The 21,604-nt window shown below is 40.9% G+C and overlaps 1 protein-coding gene across 1 annotated transcript; it reads left to right on the top strand.

Moving 5' to 3' along the window:
* Nucleotides 1-254: 254 nt before the first annotated feature.
* On the top strand, nt 255-21,584 carry rfx3 (regulatory factor X, 3 (influences HLA class II expression)). The gene is made up of 17 exons (XM_022215275.2): nt 255-432; nt 4,961-5,073; nt 5,217-5,305; nt 7,071-7,329; nt 9,193-9,267; nt 9,552-9,733; nt 10,599-10,718; nt 10,807-10,931; nt 11,057-11,172; nt 12,669-12,784; nt 12,910-13,064; nt 13,159-13,256; nt 13,469-13,618; nt 13,770-13,978; nt 14,077-14,230; nt 14,398-14,440; nt 16,475-21,584. Exons 2-17 carry the CDS (start codon nt 4,966-4,968, stop codon nt 16,753-16,755), a joined length of 2,280 nt encoding a protein of 759 aa, XP_022070967.1. The 5' UTR covers nt 255-432; nt 4,961-4,965; the 3' UTR covers nt 16,756-21,584.
* The last annotated feature ends 20 nt before the right edge of the window (nt 21,585-21,604 follow it).

Here is a 21,604-nt window from a genome sequence, read left to right as displayed (position 1 = left end):
GGCAGCCCAGTGAAATGCTGAGAGAAACTAAAGACTACAACATCTTGCAGAATTGTATGTTTGCACAAGAGAAATCTCAGCTCAAGCAAACAAATCTGGGACTTTATTTTGACATATCTGATGCACTGAAAGTCTGCAAATACCCAATTTAGACCAAACCTACGAGCTCTTGTTCAATGACCAGCCTTGTAAAATATTCGCGGCGCAGTCAGGACGTATCTTTTCCATTAAGGTTTAAGTGCGCTTTAATCTCCTCCCACCTGCCTGGTAAGGTTGCGCGCTGCCGGTGAGTTTTATAGCAACTGTTGCCCAGTGAAGCAGCGCCATAGTCACCGTAGTCCTGGCGACTGTAACCCACCAACAACAACCTCTCGCTCCATCATTACCACCTCCTCCACCATCCTCATCTTCATCAACCAGTCCACAGCTCAGGTTTGATTCAATTCTACTATTTTTTAGCCCGAATGCATGTCGTTTCTGGCGTCACTGGATCATTTTGTAGCACAGATATAAATGCGCTGGGTTTATGTTTTTGTCCGCTGCTTGAATGAAGGCTCCGTGGATAGCTGGGGTACTTTGCTAGCGAGGGTGTTTCTTTGTAACGTGTTAGCCCACTTGCTAGCGTTGCCTGTAGAAACCCACTGCTGCGAGAGGTCCTGCTCGCTAGCTGGAGCTAGCCGTGTCCTCTCACTGCGTGTTTTCGGTCTAAAAACTAAACCCGAACGTGTTCGCTTTGGCAGAAAACGGCTTTTCTGGTGAACTTATTCGCTAAAAGCTACCATGCTGTGTGGTAGCTTTGGCTCTGGGCTAGTCAGTGATGCTAACTGGTCAGCTGGAGCAGGAGCAGGTGTCTGTTGTTGCTAGGTTGCTAACGCCAGCGATGCCTCCTGACAATTCCTGTCGGTATCCTATATTTTTGGGGGGTAATGCCACGGCGATAATGCAAGTTTGTGTGTCGGGCGTGTTCAGCTGTTAGTCAATGGCACAAAATCAGCACGTCGATGAGAAATGGAAAGTGCTGTGAGCTAGCTCTCCACACACTAACTGCTATTGACAATAGCTAAGCCATTACTTTCCCTTTTGTCTTAGAGAGCAAGATAGCTCGCTAGCTTTCCATCTGCCCTCTTTGTGGCATCAGATGGCTTTGATAAGCTATCTGATAACACAAGGCGAAGTTTTGCAGGGGGCAGCTTTGAGGAAAATATCGTTTAAAGGATTTACATTAAATGAGCGTAATGTTTTCGTGAATCGTTTCGTTATTCTGTATTGCACGTTCTGTGAAACGGGGCTGGTGTCAGTTAATCCAGCCCTTCCGCAATACAGATGGGTTGCAGAAATATTGACGAAAAGTTGTAGGATGAAATTAAATTCACCACCTTTCCTTAAGTGTGTGTGCTTTTGCGTATTCCATGGGTGCGCAAGGAAACGAAAAGCGAATGCGGGATTCATTATGATGCTATGTAGGAAGAGAGATCTTTCACCAGATTGATTTTAGGCTCACTTAAATTAAAAGTCACGCATCTATTTCAGTCAGGTCCTGTATGCATTTTCCCCTCAGGGCAGCGTAGGAGAAACTTGCATTGAATCGGTTGGTTTCCAAATGTTGCATCACAGTGACTCCTGGGTTCACCTGCAACCTCTGATTCCCTTCAGGGGGGAGAACAGGTGTCTGGAGAGGTGAAGTGAGAGGAGGACAGGTGCTCCTGACCATCTAGGCTAATCTGTACGTGGCCACCACAGGACAGACATTTAGCTGTGAATAAACTACAACTAACCCTGGTAATCTCTAGAATTAGGTTATCTTTTTAAGTATTGTTTGTGAGTCATGTATCTACAGCTACTCCTGCAATAAGCCCTCTGTATGAGATCTGCCAGCATCACAGCAATCCAGACCAGTTTCACGAAAAAGCCAACTGTACAGTCTGTAAATGTTATGTAAGTAAAGCCCAAAATAATGTAAATGTATTCACCTTTTAGGCTATGCAACCTAAAATTGGTCAGCCCCTCCACACGCTCTGTCATACACACACACACACACACACACAAACAAAACAGGATGTTGGGAACTGCTAGTTATCAGATCATGTTGCCACTTACCTGTGGTCCAGTAGGGCAGAAATAGCACCATGCCACCTGCCGCCTGGATCCAGTTGCATTTCCAATCACTTAAAGAGGGGCTGATTAATTCAATTATTCAGTCAGCCATTTTCGTGGCTTAGCGGCATGTTTAGTTTGTGTGTTTTGCCAAAGCCTTGCAGCAGTAACGCAACTTGCTGATAAAACAGAGGCCTAAGGTTTTTTATTTTTTCCACTCAAAACCATGTCAGACACTTAAGATGAACATGATACTTTGTTATGGAGTTCTAGCACATTTCTGGTTGCTGTAAGCAAACTGTTGAACACTTGCCTTACGGCATCCCATGTATCGATTCAGTGTTTTGACGTTAAAATCAGCATCAGCAGTCTGTGCAATACAAGCATCTCCCAGCTTCCTTGATAATCTTTAAACACAGCTCCTAAACAAGCACAGCACTTTACATGCCCCTGTCAGCTCCCAGTTGCATCCCCCTCCATTAGTTTTCCTGCTTTCCCAGCACTTGATCATGCCATTGTTTGTGTGTTTGAGATTTTGTGTATGATTTACTTTCCAACCTTGTGTGTGAGCTCTCATTTCAGCTTCATCTTACGTGATCATTAGAGAGGCAAATTACAGTCTCTTTTTGTTTTCTGATAGCTGCGACTGTGAACCTTCCACGCTTTTGCTATGTGTTGCCTGTGATGTTAGCAAGACGAATTGAAGGGAGAAAACTCAGGGCAAAATGTTGCACTCCTTGGTGGCTTTTGTTCCTCTGTGTCTTTGTAGGGCTAGCACTTGCTCAGTGGAGCACAGCATTTAAGTGGGCCACAAGGGAGTGCCTGAATGGTGTGGCAGGAGGTGTGTTAGTGTGTGTGTGTGTGTGTGTCTGTGTCTTTGTGGAGGGGGTTGAGGTGAGGCAACAAGAGTGTGGTGTGATGCAGGGGCTCTTTTCCGCGATTAGGTGGGCTCAGTTGGGGCCATGTACTTTGGCTTTCACACTGCACTGTGTAATAGCAGTGTACATTCTCCACTCCGCGCAATTACTTTTTTTAGCATTGACGCACAGTACGCTAAAGGCTGGAGTTTCAGTGTGTGATATGACATTTTTATGAGTTTGGTAGCCTGCATTCAGGGACTTTCAAACTACAGAGTAAACAGACTTTTGCCCTTGTGTGTTAATCAAATCAGGTTGTCATAATGATTGTCGTAACTTACTTGGAGTGTCTTGTTGAAATTACAGAATACAAACATTTGAGCTAGATAGTAGTTTATTTTTCTGCCAAGCAGACTGTGGCCTCCTGACATGTCTGACAGTGACGGTAAATACATATACCTGCTCCCAAAGGTGTTCCAAACTGTCGTGCTGAAAGCAGAGGGCTTAATGAATCTCAGTGCCTCTGTGTGTTTAAAGAGAGCACACATACTTCTTGTTATTTTACTATTTCTATCACTTTTAGGACATCTGGTACGATTGACTCAGCTTCGTGGTCCAATTTTGAGCTTAGTCATAAAGTGTTCTTCTCAAGAAAAGGCCCCGTGTCATATATTAAAGGTAAAGAGAAGAGGGGCTGGCTCTCCCTGGAGAGATTTGAAGCTGTTAGGAGACCCAGCTTAATTAACCAAGAGAGGCTTGTTCATGGAAACTGTGATGGGGAGGAGGTGGCCTTTCCCTGAAAGGAATGGGTGATGGTAGCCAGACTATTATTAACTCATAAACACAGGTTCACCAACAGTGTTTCATCTCACTCTTGTCCTTATCTTAAATTTTGCTCAGTTTAGCTTGGCTCAGGATTTTACATACACCATCTTAAATTTCTGTTGCACGATACAGCGTTTTTTAATATTAGTAGTAATTAAATCATCTGGTAGAGACACGAAAAGATCATTTGCCAGATTGCGCTTAAAACCTTATTCACAGTACTCATCATTGACTTTCAATCAAAACTAACGTGCAAAAGCAGGCACTGACAGAGCAGCGAGAAGCAGCATCTATTTGGAGTTTGTTAAACATTAACTTGTTTTATGGCTGTGAACGTGGAGACGAGACCATGTGTCACTGATGCATGAGGCTCTTAGTACATTGAGTACCACAGGGCAGAGGCAGGTGCTTGGTTGGAATTGGTCTAAAGCAGCTTTAGCAGCACTGATTTGGGTAAAATAGACAGTCCATGATGAGACCTCATGTCTCCCCCAATGACTAGATTACGATCTCATTTAAGCATGTTTAATGTAGTTGGAGAAGTTTAATATTGTTGGACAAACTATAATTTACTGAAAAAATTGGCTCTCTGGCTTTTTCATTACAATTCTGTCTTTTTTCCATCCTAAATTTGCTGTAAAAAACGCCACATGTGACGCATTGGTGAAAATATTTAAAAATTTATCAGTTATCAATTCCAATTACAGCCAAACCTCGGTCATTCCCAGATATACACGCCCTATGTTCATACTATATATATATGTATAACAGATATATAAAGTAATTAAGTAGTTTGGATAATTATTAGATTTTTATGAAATGCAATATGTGGTGGAAGCTTATTAAGCAAAATTCATGTTGGTTGAGTTATTAGAGGCTAAGGTCACTGATGTTTTAACAGTTTTCCAACTTCTTATAACAGAAGATTGTGTAACACAAGTATTGTAAGTTTGCAGCAGCCAGAAGAATAGCAAACCTCCATCAGTACATTCGGTCTTTGCTTAGTGAGTTATCGTTCTTTGATACCACATGAGTGTTGCCTCTGTGCTGCACTGGGATAATTACGTTGCCATTATTAAGTTATGAAGTTGCTTTGCTAGTTGGACCGGCAGGCTTAGAGAGCTCCTGGTTTGGTATTTGAGACCAGTATGTGTTTACATTAACCAGTGTTATCTCTCATTTAGGCGCCATGCAGACCCCTGAAGCAGGCGCTGACTCCACCTCCACTGTCCCTCTTCAGACCACCGTGCCTGTCCAGCCTACCGGCTCCACCCAGCAGGTGCCTGTTCAGCAGCAGGTACATCCAGCCTGTTTGTATTTATTCGTGTCTGAGTGTTTTCTACTGTACTCACATTGATGCATGCCCGTATTTCTCAGAGCCATATGCAAATGATGTAAATAAGATAATTAATTTGCAACCTTTGTGACTGATCTTGCCAGGCCCAGACTGTTCAGCAGGTTCAGCATGTTTACCCAGCACAGGTGCAGTATGTCGAGGAAAACAGTGGTGTCTACACCAATGGCAACATGTGAGTCAGCCTGTTACCCAGCTCTGCTCTTTACACCACTCCACAAATATTAGCGCTGCGTCTCTGCAGCCTGTTCGTTCTCCTCTTAAGTCTCTTCACACCATCATTCATGTCACAAGCACATGATGTTGGTGGGAGTGTGTTTGTTTTTTGTGTTTGCTTTCTTTTCTGAGGAGTGCATTGTCACATGCTTGATTGCGCTTAGTCACCTGAACATGACCAGAAGTAGACCTGTGTTTTGAGTGCTGACGCTATGCAAGAGTCCCCTGGGCCTGAGGAACGGGGTCACATAGACTACTAACAAACCCAAGCTGTGTTTGTCCTGCTGTGATACACATATACATCAGTGCATGTACAAACACAAACAGACACCGCATGACTTCTGCTACTGGCGGAAACAGTCACATAAGGGGCACCAGCAGACTTAGAAATACAAAGTAACACCACCAAACTAATGAACACATGATGTGTGTAGTTGGCTTACATCAATGGTAAAAGTTATGAAAAGCTTGGGGAAAAACATGAAAAGTGATAAACCATTTGAGATTGGTGCCATTGCAGTAATAGCTCTTAACAGTATTTGGTTGCAATGAAAAAAGCATTAACAAGAAAAGCACTCAGAGAGCACAGTATGCTGAAATCTTGAAACATTTGTAGCAGAAATCACGGCACCATAAAATGTGGCCATTTAATACAGATGTACCCACAAACAAAATGACCTTGCACTGAGCACAGGCGTGTGTTATGCATGTGTATGTTATGTACGGATACCGAATCGCGTGACCTAAATATGTAGCGGGCGGCGGGAGTTGATGGGACTCAGAAACAACCCCACATTTAGGTCAGTTTTTCCAATGGATAAGTCCCAACCAGTCCACAGCGGTCGATTTGTCGTTGGATGGCAATCATGTGATCGTCCTCAGTTGTCCTTGTTGTCATAGTTACAGTGACGCCATGCCACTATCTCGTAACGATACAGAAATCTTTAACAAATCTGTGGATCCAGACTATAAGCCTCATTACTGCCAAAATCTAAGCAGTTGGTCCTTGTGTCATTTCTGACCTTCCCTGAATATCTTATCCAAATCCTTTAGTCCGTTTTTGGGTAATGTTGCGCACAGAGTAATACGATAGTCAATCAACCAAAATCTACCAGTTTAATTCCATTTTTTCCTACTTGTAGCAATTTGAACATATTTTACCCCCAAAATGGAGAAAACAAACGTCAACAAAGCAGTGGAACTAAGTTGGGTGTAAACTTCCTGGTCTGCTATATATTTTATTCGTTTTTTAGTGATGTTGCAAACAGACAAACAGATGGACAAACATATGCCAATCGTCACATAACTCTGCCACGTTCTTTGGCTGGGTAATAAACACACTGAACGTGTAATTATGAATACAGGATGTCTGAACATCTCATTAGTCATTAATCCAGATTAAATATAGCTATTATATTAAATCTATATTTGATTAATTATTAAATGTATATTAAATTCAATATATTAAAAATATTCTATTGAATAAAATGTCAAAAATGTTATTTCTTGACAATATGTATTTTTTTCCTATGTGTCCAGACTATAGGGACACCCTGTATATAGCCCCCAAAAACAGAGTTAATAATAATGATAAACTAAAACATGTTTCTTTCTAAAACATGCAAAATAGCACAGCGAATTAAAATCTCTCGCTATTATTTGTTTATTGTTTTCTGTTTTTGGTTTGGGCACACTGACTGACTGCTGCCTTCTCTTCTGAACAGAAGAACCTACTCGTACTCAGAGCCGCAGCTGTACAGCCAGAACAGTGGAGGGAGCTACTTCGACACGCAGGGCAGCTCGTCGCAAGTGTCCACTGTGGTGACATCTCATGGCATGACCAACAACGGAGGAGGGGGCACTGGAGGAATGACCATGGGTCTGGCGGGGGGTCAGGTAATCAGCAGCAGTTCTGGGGCTTACCTCATGGACAACGCTGGACCGCACCCTGCCACCCAGACCGCACGAGCTTCCCCAGCTACTGTAAGTTCCCCAGCCGCCTGCCTACTTTTGCCTGCCCGCTTTTGTGTGTTTCTTCCAACTAGTGTGTGTAGTTCTTTGTAGTAACTTCTATGTCTTCCCCCGTTAAGAACCACACAGCTATTAGTTTGCCTAGACTCTGCCTATTAGCATAGTTGCTCTGCTTCTGTCATACTTCATTGATCTTTGCACTAGTTTGATCCAAAATGTAGGTCACCAGGTCCGTATTTAAACTCAATAATTGTGTCACGTTTGCAAAATTTCAACGTGTGCATATAGCACACGTAGCATGCCGTATTGTAGAGAAACAACTTGTTGTGTGCGCCTCCTTCATGATTCTGTGTGTTTTATCTCAGGCGATTATCTTTTGCTGATGTGTGAAATACGCTGCGTAGGCTGGGTCTGTGTCTCTGTGGTGATCTGACTACTGCGAGCAATGTTCATTCTAACCTTTGATATTTAGTGTTCAAGTAATACAAGGCTTTGTTTCTATCCGTGACTTCATCAGTTTATTCCTTTGGTTTAGAGCAGGGGTGTCAAACTCACTTTAGTTCAGGGGCCACATTCAGCCCAATTTGATCTCAAGTGGGCCGGACCAGTAAAATTAAAGAATAATAACCTATAAATACCAACAACTCCCAAATGTTTCCCTTTGTTTTAGTAGAGAAAAAAAAAGTACATTCTGAAAATGTTCACATTAAATTAGCTATCTTTTTTACAAAACATTATGAACAACCTGAAATTTCTTAAGAAAAATAAGTTAAATTTCAGCAATATTATGCCTCAGTTTAGAGTACGACCTAAATGACAGCCATATTTAAGAGGGAAGAATAGTAAAGAATGTGCTTCTGGGAAATTACAGCTTCATACGCTTACCCAGTTGTCATTAGAGTCCTGCATTGGATACAGTGGTGCTCACACAGATGATGATGATCTGAACGTCAAATGTTCCATTAGATATTCATGTACATTGTAGCATAATGATGGTTTGGGCATAAATGTAGCAATAATGTTGTGCTTAGTATTACATATTATGTGAATGTCAGCCAAGGCAGAGAGCTTAAACATGAAATAATGGCTTTGTTTTTTTCTGTACAACATATTGTGTGTGAGTGTGCAAATGCATATTTATCGTTTAAGAAAAATACCCACTCATAAACAAAGTGCATCGAGTTGATTTGATGCCAGCAATTCTTTCTCAAAAGTCATATTTTCCAAGCACTGCTTATCTCACTTTCCAAGTAAACTTTATGGTCCTGTAATGACCTGAGTCAGCTGCTTAAAATCAATTGTTTATAGCATGTTTTCGCCCTTCCTGGAGTGGAGTTTTCGGTACTGTTTATCAGAAATACAGCATTAATTTGCCAGAAATGCAGTCAGCGCATTGTTCTTTATGCAACTTGTCTGTTTCATTAGACAGATGTTATGCTGTTGGTAAAGAAAAAATGCCAATAACCAATTAGGCTTCTCTCCTGAAAGCATGAATCAGCTTTTCAGTGTAACTCTGGGGGCTGATATGCAGATGTTACTAAATCTTCTTGGCACACTGCTTTAATCTGTTGTTTTTGTATGAAAGTGTGGCTTTTTCTCAGTACACAACAGTTGTTCTAAGTGGATCTGTGTTAGAGGAATCCTGAAGGGTTGTGTGACAGCCAGCTGTCCATTTCAAATACATGGCAAAGATTGTCCTGAGATGACAGATAGTCCTGCTCTGCTTGGGGTTAGCGGTGCTTGCCTTTGGGTCTTTTCTACACTCTCTTCATTTATTTTTGCTTGTGGCCAGTAATGTGTTTATTTTATTTTCCTTGCTTTTGTTTTTATTTCCCCCTCTTACATTTTTTTGTCCTGTGCTTCGTGGTTTATCAGATTGAAATGGCGATTGAGACGCTCCAAAAATCTGAGGGTTTATCCAGTCAGAGAAGCTCGCTGCTCAACAGCCATGTAAGTTGCTTTTACGAGTGCTTGCCCTCGGCTAACCTTAGCTTTTGCTAAGCTCACTCTCTCGCTCTTCTGCTTCTGTCAAATCTCTGTACACTGGAGTTTCGTGTGGTGCTTGCTGTTTTTGTTTTGCTGTTTTTAATTGTTGTAAATGCTTTAAATTTACTGGCTACTATAGAAGCTTTTGCAGAGCTGTAATGCAGCAGCATCAAGTTTACTGACTGTCGGCGTAAGGTCTTTGTTCGTGGGAATCTCTTCGGTTAATAAGCATTTGGTTCCCCTTTTAGCTCCAGTGGCTGTTGGACAATTATGAGACAGCAGAGGGAGTAAGTCTACCACGATCCACCCTCTACAATCATTATCTGCGCCACTGCCAGGAGCAGAAACTGGACCCTGTAAATGCAGCCTCTTTTGGCAAACTCATCCGCTCCATCTTCATGGGACTCCGTACAAGGCGCCTCGGGACAAGGTTTGCTACTTTTAGCTTTTCTCAGGCTGTTAACGTGGAGATTCAACATTTACATGTATTAGTTGTCTACTTTTCTAGTCCCCTTCTCTGGGTCAGTATATATAATTGCAGGACTTTTTGTAGCATAGTTGACATTTATGCTGTTTTCAGGCCTATAACCAAACACCACATGCATTTTTACAGAAAGATTCTTCTAAATTTTATATATACAGTTGAATAAAATTGAAATTGAAAGTTTTTTCTAAATATATTGTAGTAAACCTGTTGACATGCAATAAACCCACACTTGACTCACACACTACTTTATATTAAATACCTAAGAAAGCCTTGGAGTCTTGCCAGTCTTTTCTTCAGGAGGAAATGACATCATCAGGTCATGTGATGTGGAATTAACACACTTCCTTAAGAGGTGTTTTTGTAATGGAGAACTTAGTTGAAAGTGATTTCTCAGACACAGATACAATTTGTTATTTTCCATATAAAATTTGATATATTTTCAAAAAAGAAATATCTGCCATGATTATCTCAACTTAATCAAAATATTTTTTATATAAGCTCATTTAATTATTGTTTAGCTAATTAGAAGGTGATTGTTATTAAATTGGAACGGTTATTTAGTTGACATTTCAGTAATATCCAGTCATTTTTTTATTAATAAGTGATTGTTTCCATAATTAATTATGATTTAATTTGTAAAGACATGATCATAATGAACATAAAAGCTTTTTTTTTTTTTTTACTTTTAATAAAAATGTATGCAAGTCACATCCCATGGACTTCAAAATTCCCTCAATTATATATTGACCCCTATATATTTCTCACTGCGACTCTATCAGTGTCTTTACCGTTTGTTTTTGTCTTGCAGAGGAAACTCCAAGTATCATTACTATGGTATACGTGTGAAACCAGATTCCCCACTCAATAGACTCCAAGAAGACATGCAGTACATGGCCCTCAGGCAGCAACCTGTTCAGCAGAAACAGAGGTAGAATGCAGACAGCCCAGTGTGCAGTACCTGCTCTGACACAAGTCTCCCTGTTCAGAGATACTGAGGTGGGCCATTTTGATTTCAGGTTTAAGCCAGTGCAGAAGTTTGATGCCGGCTCTGGGGAGAATTACTCAGGTGGAGGGCAGCACCACCCCGGTGCAGAAGAGCAGACGGTCATAGCGCAGAGCCAGCAACACCAGCAGTTTCTAGGTCAGTGGCTTTGCTTCTCATCTGCATGTCTCAAAAAACATAAAATGCACTGAAACATACAGAATGTCACAGTTTTGTTTTGTTGCTCTCCAGTAGTTGGCTTAATTTTCCCCGATTCCCAACAGATGCATCACGGGCACTCCCTGACTTTGTAGAGCTGGACCTGGGACAGAGCAATACAGAGAACATCAGCCCAGAGGACGTGAAAGCTCTCCAGTCCCTTTACAGAGAGCACTGTGAGGTTAGACAAAGTGCATCCTTTTGATATTCACCGTAAAATTATCACAGCACATAACTGTAATCCAGAGTGGAAAGAGGGAGCTGGTTTCCTGTTCACTGGTCAAAGATGGCAGTAATAGACACAGCATGATTAATATGACTGTATGTACGTAGGAGCCGGTGAGCATTTTGTTATAAGCAGGAACCGATCTTTGTCTGGACAGGTGTTTGGCACGAAAGGTAAAACAGTTTTGACCGCTGAAGAAGCTGGTCATGGTGAATTGTTTGTGTGAGATGCAGAATGTTGGAGTATGATTGCTTTGGAGAAATAAATGCACATAAGTCAAACTAAGTCCTGGTGAAGGTGCTTCAAGCATTGGCTTATCCTCGACAGTAGGCATTGCAACAGCTGTATTTCACCACTTAGAACATTTGCTTCACTAATTTCAATTAAGATTCTCATTCTTTCATAGAATTGACTGTTCTGTTTTGTATCTTCTCAATTTAGTAATTTAACCTTCTAAAGCCCAAGCAGTTTCTGTCCATTTATTGGCTGCTGTCGCATTTTTTACTCACTGTGGGCTCTTTTCTTTCTTTTTTTTTTTTTACACCATCATAAAATGGAAGCGCCACAACTATGGTTTAAAGAAGGGAGAACTTATTTTCTACAAATTCAAAGAAACTCATTAATATTTTAATATCGCCAAGGAGTGCTGAATTTTTACATTCTTACATAATCTATTCATTGAATTTTGACAAGGTTTTAAAGAAATATTACGATTTTAAGTGTAGTTTTAATTACATTTTCCTTTGGAACAACAGGTGACAGATGAATAGTTTAGGGACTGTTGGAAAGTGGAAAATCTGACAGTTCTTGCTGTTTCAAGCTGTTTTGGAAAAATTGTGTAAATTATGTAATTTTTTAAATGCTTTTCAGAATTTGCCAGTGAAGTTCAGAGAGTTCATCTTATTCATTTAGTCTTTAATATGGAAAGGCTAGTAAGACAAAAAATACTGAACTAAAGTTTTAGAAATTTTGAATGTTCACACATTTAAAGATTGGTTGGACTAGGAGTGTGGAAACTTTTGGAAAGGCCACGTGGGCTTATAGTGATCCAAGTTTGTAAATGCCAGCTGCTGACATTTTAAAACTACATTTTCTTTTCATGTTGTGGAGTTTTTAAGCACTGCTCTCCTGATGTCTGTAAAACTAAAGATCAAGTCCTCCATGACTTGATCCTCAGTACGTTAAACGGCCATTTCATCCAAATTAAAAGAAAAGCAGAACATAACTTCCTGAAAAGTCCCTTATCGTGTTCAGCCTTACAGATCATTTGAGGTCAATGTTCATGATGTCCATATGTGAGATTAATTTTTGCTTCTAAAAACATTCCACAATGATATGGTTTCTCTGGTAACTGACAGACTGTCAACAGTTTTCAAAGACACCGTTTCTTGTTTTGTAGAAAGTTGTTTCAGTTGAGAATTTTAATTCTTTATTCTCTGGTCCTGTTTCAGGCTATCCTGGATGTGGTCGTCAACCTCCAGTTCAGTCTAATTGAGAAGCTGTGGCAAACATTCTGGCGTTATTCACCCCCCGACACTGTAGAGGGTGCCACTGTAACAGAAAACAGGTAAGACAAAGTAAAAAAAACAACAAAAAAAAAAGCTGACCAGTGCACATGTGGACATGATTTATTTTAGGCTTCTCTGAAAATTCAAGAGCATCTTTTATGCGTCCGGTTTGTTCATTCCGCAGCAGCATAAGTGAGATTGAAGCACGGCTCCCCCGATCGCAGCTCTTGGTGCTGTGCAGAAATGAGGCCATACTCAAGTGGATGAGCACCTGTGACCATTTAATGTACCAGGCCCTTGTGGAGATCCTCATTCCTGATGTCCTGAGACCCATTCCCAGTGAGCCACAGTCGAAGACATTTCTCATGTTCACTTGTTTGTTGCGTTACATCTTGCAACATCTCAACCGTCTTTTGTTTTCTGTGTTTTTCAGGTGCCTTGACTCAAGCCATTCGCAACTTTGCCAAAAGCCTGGAAGGTTGGCTCAATAATGCCATGAATGCCATTCCACAGAGAATGATCCAGACCAAGGTGCACCATTGCAATAACCTCATGTGTATACATACAGTACCAGTCAAAGGTTTGGACACACTGTTTCATTCATTTGATTGAGAAAATGTGTCCAAACTTTTGACTGGTAGTGTATATATTTAATTTCACTTGAATAATAATTTTACTATCGGTTGTGAAACGTGTGTAAATATCGGGTAGGTAGTAGCTCCTCATGTGCATTCTTGCTACAGATTGCCGCTGTTAGTGCCTTTGCGCAAACATTGCGCAGATATACATCTCTGAACCACCTGGCTCAGGCGGCACGTGCCGTGTTGCAAAACACATCACAGATCAACCAGATGCTGAGTGATCTCAACCGTGTTGACTTTGCCAATGTACAGGTTAGTACAGTTCTTTGTGTTTGGATATTCAGTGGTGGGGCCTTTGTTTTCTGTGAATATTTTTCTATTCTACATTGTCACAAGAAAGGATATTTTTTCATGTTTATTGTCAGTTGTGAACCCCCAGTTGTTGCTTCATGCTGCTATACAGGAGCAGGCATCATGGGTGTGCCAGTGTGAGGAGGGGGTGGTTCAGCACTTGGAGCAGGACTTCAAGGCCACACTACAGCAGCAAAGCTCTCTGGAGCAATGGGCAGCCTGGCTGGATAATGTGGTCACTCAGGTGCTCAAGCCCTACGAGCACCGGCCCAGTTTCCCCAGGGCGGCTCGGCAGTTCCTGCTCAAATGGTCCTTCTACAGGTCTGTGAGGAAAGAAACAACCACACTGACACATGTTCATGAGAAGCATTGCTCCTGAGAGAGAAAACGCTTCATGTCTTTGCTCCACGTCTCTGCAGTTCGATGGTGATCAGGGACCTGACCCTGCGCAGTGCTGCCAGCTTCGGTTCCTTCCACCTGATCCGCCTGCTGTATGACGAGTACATGTTTTACCTTGTGGAACATCGCGTGGCTCAAGCGACTGGAGAGACGCCCATTGGTGTCATGGGGGAGGTACAAATGTGGCCTCTTGTCTTCTATATTTAATTTTATTTTGTTGCTTTAATTGCATTTCTTGGACCTTGCTAAACTGTAATGCATGGCAGTGTTAATAGAACAATGTGAACCACTAATGATCCCTGTATTTACAATGTTTGTTATTCTTTACCATCTCTTTCCAGTTTGACAGCCTCAGCACCTTATCCCTTACAAACATTGATAAAGGTATGTGGCAAAGTATATAAAGCTTGAGAACCCATCCAGTATTGTAGAAAAGAAATCCTCTTTATTTAAATTAAATTTTCCAACTCTAAAGAATTAAGTCAGTTCAATTCTGTGGTCATACAAGTCAGCAACATCCAGCTGAATATGTACTGAAGGAGCTGAAAAACTAACATTTTTGACCAAGTGGCAGTAAAATGTGACCACACAGATAAACATTGTGCTGGTAAGATTGTATTTCATAAGTGTTTTACTCTTTCATCTGTGTATAATTATAAAATATTGATTCATGAATCAAAAATATCCCTTATAGTGTTAGATGTATATGAAAGAACAGACAGAATTGCAGCATGGTTACCAAACATCTAGCATAGACAACAGTTTTGAACCGCTTTTTTTTTTTTTTTTTGAGTGACATGAGCAAGTAGAATATAAGATTTGAACAGTAGCTTTGAATATGATTTACAGTGAGGCAAAAAAAGTATTTAGTCAGCCACCAATTGTGCAAAAAGGTGATTCCCCCTCAGCGGAGTGTGTTACTGATGGTAGCCTTTGTTACTTTGGTCCCAGCTCTCTGCAGGTCATTCAGCAGGTCCACCCATGTAGTTCTGGGATTTGTGCTCACTGTTCTCATGATCATTTTGAACCCACGGGATGAGATCTTGTGTGGAACCCCAGATCAAGGGAGATTATCAGTGGTCTTCCATTTTCTAATAATTGCTCCCACAGTTGATTTACTCACACCAAGCTGCTTGCCTATTGTAGATTCACTCTTCCCAGCCTGGTGCAGGTCTACAATTTCATTCCTGGTGTCCTTCAACAGCTCTTTGATATTGGTCATGGTGGAGTTTGGAGTCTGACTGTTTGAGGCTGTGGACAGGTGTCTGTCATACAGATAACGAGTTCAAACAGGTGCCATCAATACAGATAACGAGTTCAAACAGGTGCCATCAATACAGGTAGCGAGTGGAGGACAGAAGAGCTTCTTAAAGAAGTAGTTACAGGTCTGTGAGAGCCAGAGAACTTGCTTATTGGTAGGTGACCAAATACTTATTTTCCACCATAATTTACAAATAAATTCTTTAAAAATCCTACAATGTGATTTCCTGGATTTTTTTTTCATATTCTGTCTCTCACAGTTGAAGTGTACCTATGATGAACATTACAGACCTCTGTCATCATTTTAAGTGGGAGAACTTGCACAATTGGAGGCTGACTGAATACTTTATTGCCCACTGTACTTGTTGAGATTTGATGGAGCAAAAATGTGATATTTGGTGGTGAAGGACAAGCAGTAGTATTAGATAAACAATACATGCAGCAGCTTGCTTGTGTTGATTTACTCGCACTAAGTCAAACTATTCATTAAAGAATATGTTGTATTGAAATATGAAAGCTGACTTGATGCAAATATAATTAACCCTCCTGTTGTCCTCATTTACGGGGAACAGGATGGTTGCCTGTAAAAATATGGTTTCCTTGTCTGAAAAAAAATCCCAAAATTTCTGAAAATTTGCAAAGAAGAAAACTGCAATAATTCCTTAAAAGTTAATTTTTCTAAAAAAAAAATCCCCCAAATTTGGCAAGAAAATTCTTGTAAATATTATCAAAAATGAGTAAACATCTTCCAAAAAATCCTAAAAATATCTTAAGTGATTACATACATATCAGTATCAGTATCGAACTTCACTGGATTTTGGTTGATTTTTTTTTTTTTGGTCAATGTTCTTGAAAAAGATTTTTAACATTTCTTTTTTTCCACCAAAAAATGTTCAAAGATTTCCCAAAATGTTGAAAATGTGGACATCAGAAGTTTCACTGTGACATTTATTTATTTTTTCCACATTTTCAAACTAAAACGGATCATTTTTGACCCGCAGGACGACACGAGGGTTAAAAGGCAAAAGGACTGAGTACACGACAGAGTGATAAACTAAAACACAGTCTTTTTGCATCTGCCGTTTGTATGACTTTTCACAAACTCTTGAGTCTGCACCACTTTTTTCATGCACGTTTGTTCTACTTTCTCTCGTCTAGATGAAACAAGCGGGATGGACAGTGACTTAGAAGAGGACACGGAGGAGTCCGGGGAGCCTCTCGCCAAACGGGAAAAGTCGGAGCACGAGGTAATCCAGGTGATCCAGGTCGGGGCGCTGGAGGACGGGTCTCACCCTGTGGTGGGTGTCGTCCAGCCCGGTGTCCTCCACTCGCTGCCCCAGCCCCCGCAGGACCACACCGAGCACATCCTCACCCCCTCTGCCGGTACTCCCACCATCCGTCACTGCAGCACCACAGGCAACACCTACGCGTCCGTTTGAGGCTCTGAAGGCACAGCCCCATCTTCTGCGGCCTGGCTTCGCTGTCTCGCTCTCCACATATCTTTCTCTCTGTGAGTCTCAATGTTTGCGTCTCTTTCATGCGTTGTCTCTGTCTGCACTCGTGTGGACGTGCTCTCCCCTCCCTATCCAGCCTGGTCAGTGGAGCAGTGATGAAATGGTGATGCTGTGGCCACGATGTGCTGTCCTTGTCTGACTGCTTAGATTCTGGATGTGCTGTCATCCCATTAAGTCCGTGCTCTAACACAACGCAACAGCCGGCGGAAGGGACCTGGAGGAAAAGGACTAATTTGACCCGTTAAACGTCGCACATTTAGGTACGACTTACCGCCTCCTGTCTGTGTACACAGATGGGTTTTATTCTGGAGGAAAATTCAACTCCTTCAAACTACTGATGTCTCAGAGCTCAAATCCATGTCACTAGTCCCAGTGGAGCAAAGGCATTGATTGACTCGCCTAATGTACATAGTTTTGCTGTTCTTTCAATTGGTATTACCCAAAACTCATGGTGCTATCGTTGCGTTTTATTTTGTTTTAATTTTCGAATTATCCCTCATAATTTGAGTATAATTTATGTCGACAAGCATTCCAACTGGTGATACACTTTTGGTTGAACAAAATGTTTTTTGAGTATTGTATGTAGCTAAAAAACAAAGGGACAACTTTCTATTTATGTATGACATTCAAATACGGATCACGGAGCAGTTTCATCTGTTCTGTTCGAAGATTATTTGGTAGCCGCCTGCCGATGACCACTCATAGCTTTTAGCCACAGAAAAAGATCCCCCTAAAGAAATGTCTGTGCTGCTACTACTGTATATAGAGATGAGACTGAGAAGAAAGGCTGTTAAAAAAACAAAACAAACAAAAAAACACTTCCTCAATGCTAGCTTTTCTATGCACTCGGTGCATGTCGCTTGCCTTTGTTCATTTTAGATGCTCTGTAGTGTGGTTTATGTGACGAGCCGTAATCTTGCAGACAACTTACTGGACACATTTCCCCCGGTTTTGCAGTTTTCTGTCTTAATGAAATTTCTTAAGTGCACAGTGGACCAAAAAGAAAAAAAAAAAAAAAAACAAACCAAGAAGAGGAATCTGAGAGTGAGCCACACACACAAAAACAAACTGTTTCCTGTCCCACAGTGCCATGTTGCAGAGCAGAAGGAATGTCAGGGATTTCTTGTACCTCGGCTTTATCATAGTGCCTTATCCTTAAATGCAGCTGTCCATGTAGTCCTGACTGTGCGCTGTAAAGAGCCCACAGCCCCTCTGCATTGTCCCAGCCACAGATTTGGCTTTTCTGGTGACTCGTGGCTGGATTTGGGCTGGCTCATCAGTGTTGAGACCGAGGGACGCAGGCACAGACACGCCCGTTGTTTTCCTCTCTGGATCAGCTCTACTAAGCTCGTTACTTCTCTGAATCACGGTCTTTAGCCTTGCTCCTGCCCTCACTCTGCCCTCTCGAGGCCTATTCTTGCATTAGCCTTTGCTATTGGGTGAAGTGTGCGTGTGTATGTGTGTGTTTGCGCGTGAACGTGGACGCGTGCAGTAGGTCTACGCTGTGTTTTTATGTGCATGTGTACATGTGTCTGCGTGCTTGTGTGTGTATGTGTTGGAACACATCCATCAGTCACCCTACCTCAAACCAGTGGTGCCAGCCCTTTGACGCGTGCAGCACAGTCACCAAACCTTATTGCACACACGCCACTGTACTGCACAAATCTCAACGCGATAGAGAAAATCGGCATTGCTTTTCTCTCACCTCTGATACATTTTTCATTTCAGTTTTTAGCTCATGAAATGCTTCATTCCTTTGTTCCCTGTTTGAAGATCATCTTTGTACAGTGGACCAAAAGTAGATATTTTCTGATATTCAAAGAGATATATAGATATATATATGTATAGTATATATAATGATGACACACTACATATATTTGTTGCTTTTTTTGTGGTTTGATCGGATTGTTTATACGTGAATGTTTCTTTCGGTAGCTCATCTGTAATTAGCTCATAGACTGTGAAATGAGAAAGGCATGGGGACTAACTTCTGATTCATTAGACGACATCTATACTTGAACTGTTATAGCCTTCTATGTTGTGGAAAATATTGAGATTAATCCTCTGAATAGGAGCATTTTGTTACTAAAATGATTTCGTTCTTATTTTTTTCGTGTACGGTGAAATGGTCTGAACCCTTTCTCTGCAGATGTTTATTTATTGATATTTATTGTTGTTTTTGTTTTGGTTTACATGCTTATGTTATGGCTACTGAGGATAAATCATGAGTTATACCACTGCAAAGAGCAGACCTACTGTACAGAAAGACGTTTTTTTTTCTTTATAAGTCAATGTAGTTTAAGGTAAAGACAAAAGGGTTGGCACTGTATTTGCTGTAATCACAGCCCTTAAAGGTTCGATCACTAGTTTAAAAAAAAATCCTTTAGATACTAGCTGGATACAGGATCTTTGCCATTTTTTTTCTTTTTTTTGTTTGGTTGGTTGTTTTGTTGTTACAGTGTAGGTTGTGTGCCTGTGTAGAAAACATGCTTAACAGTAAAGAAGAGTGGGGGAAAGTTCAAAAACTTTGTGTCATTTTAGCCTGCTGGGTCAGTGGACTGTCCCTGATGATTTTTTTATTTTTTTGCTGGGTCATTTCGGTGACACTTTTGGGGGAATCTGAAAAATCGAATCCCCCCGAAGCCACGTTCCTCACTGGTTAAACCTATGCTACACATCTGATACTATAGCCTTACAAAGACAGACACTTCAACCCAGCAGGCTTGAAATGTCTGCCTGACCTCATCTAGGAACTGAGCGCACACAAATCTGACTTTCTAACTATATCGATCGACGGACAGTTTGAGAAGTCTGCGAGAAAAGGCCAACGAACTGCACTGTAAGCAGCTGCAAGTTTTAGGCCCAAGGCATTTCGTTTACATGGCATCAGTCTGTGAACACTATGAACTTGAGCGAGAGAAAGCTCCCGGACTCTTGGAATTAAACTGTCGAATGCAAGTTGGGAGAAAGAACTGAAAATGTTCCGATTTTTAAAAAAAGATGAACGAACCCCAGATCATCTCTTATACTTCCTCCCTTTAAATCCGTGTTCACACAACTGTGAGAAATAAAATCTGACGAGCTCACACTGTAAAAAGTGATGAGGTTCTGTCTGTAAAATTTTAACACACATTGTAAATCTGGATGTACTGTTAGGAATGAAGGTTTTTTTTTGCGAGACCCGCTATCTTGCCTGTTGCTTTTTTACCTTTCTCTCGCTGACTTATTTTTTTTAAATCATCATATATATTAACTACAACACTGTAGATGGTACCTTTCATTATTTTGTGCCTGATGTGACAATGGCTTAAACGATGTTTTCTTTGAATCTCAATCGTGTGCTTTAGGATCATAAGTGCTTTCTGGTTTTGCACACCTGCCATGTGCTGCTAGAAAACTGTCTCTCGCAATCGAATTCTTACCCCCCCTAAGTTTTATTTTGTAAACCAGACAGTGCCAGAACAGTGATTTCTGCATCTCAAAGCCTGCCTGGTAAACGCTGGACTCGTGTCAATGCTGCCAACACAATTGTACTTTAATTCTCAGTGTCTTTTGAAAATTGAGAGGTAAGATTGTTCTTTTTTGTAACAGCTGTTTGCAAATGAGCCCATTTCCAACCATGAAAGAAAAAAAAAACGAGATATAAGCTATTCCTTAACTTGTAATAGGAGTGAAAGCTGAGAAATGCCTCTTCACCTGGACAACGCGGCAGCTTCACTGACCCATAGCAGACTCCAGTGCCTTTAATTTTGCCCCGGCCAGAGCAGATGGCCTGGGCGACTATTGGGTCTCTGGTGGGCTACAGATAGAGGCTACAGAGCAGACATTTCATTGCACAGGTGCTGCCACTGAGAAGACACCAGGGCTGAGGAAGCAGAAAGACCTGTCCTCAGACTGGACTATTTATTATTTACTGGACGTGACACCACACACAGAGTAAATTACACACGGTAGATTACCTGCAAACAACTTTTTATTGTATAGAACTGGGTAATGAACCAGGAGAGTTACTGTAAGTAAAAATGCTCTGAGTTGTTTTTCTCATGATCGTGATTTCTTTTGTCAAATGATATTTTCTGAATGCTGTGACCTGTTTGAGATTTGTTTTTGTTTTTTTTCCTTTTCTTTTTTTCTTTTCAAGTGCCATTTGACAGTCTAGTGAGTCGTGGCCATCTGTAGCACGCTCTAATGCAAGCACAAGCATTTGGCAGTGGCATTTGGGGAAGGTTTTTATTTTTGATTCACCCTAAATGAAAAATGTGTATATATCAAAAACTGGAAAAGGTATATTTATTTGTGTCCTAATTATTTGATTTGTTCTTTTGGTGAACATTTTATGATCTGATATGTTGGCTAAAGTGCTTTTGTGATCTCCTTTTTTTTCCCCTCTTTTCTGGATAATGTATAGTATCTGATATAATATATACACACAAATTTCACGTGACTTTCTTTTTGTGTGCCGTTGAGTTTTCTTCACATAATGTATATTCTCAAATTGGCAAGCGAACCAATGTGTGTAGGGTGATTTGTATTGTGTATTTTACATGAAAAAAAAACAAGGACAATTGGGGGACTTTTATATTTACAAAGACATTATCATTTAGTGTGTCGTATTGATGATTATAGAAACTATTAAAGACACATGTAGTTTCGTTTTCTGAATATTTCAGATCTCAGCTCAGGCTAGCTTCTTAGTGTTGTTTTCTTAAAATTTGTGACTTGTCTTTGCAGTAATAAACGTTTTCTTGTTCAAAGCCGGCGTCTTTTCTCGCAC

Source organism: Acanthochromis polyacanthus, chromosome 18 (assembly GCF_021347895.1).
Source record: "Acanthochromis polyacanthus isolate Apoly-LR-REF ecotype Palm Island chromosome 18, KAUST_Apoly_ChrSc, whole genome shotgun sequence".
Taxonomy (NCBI): Eukaryota; Metazoa; Chordata; class Actinopteri; family Pomacentridae; genus Acanthochromis; species Acanthochromis polyacanthus.
Note: the sequence above shows the minus strand (reverse complement) of the source record. Positions and strands in the feature narration are given on the sequence as shown.

What these genes read in the sequence shown, in the direction of transcription:
- rfx3 (XM_022215275.2), top strand. Translation starts at nt 4,966, where the DNA reads ATGCAGACCCCTGAAGCAGGCGCTGACTCCACCTCCACTGTCCCTCTT. An exon ending in AGGTGCCTGTTCAGCAGCAG is followed by an intron (nt 5,074 to 5,216) that starts GTACATCCAGCC and finishes TGATCTTGCCAG; the next exon opens with GCCCAGACTGTTCAGCAGGT. An exon ending in CCATTGGTGTCATGGGGGAG is followed by an intron (nt 14,231 to 14,397) that starts GTACAAATGTGG and finishes ATCTCTTTCCAG; the next exon opens with TTTGACAGCCTCAGCACCTT.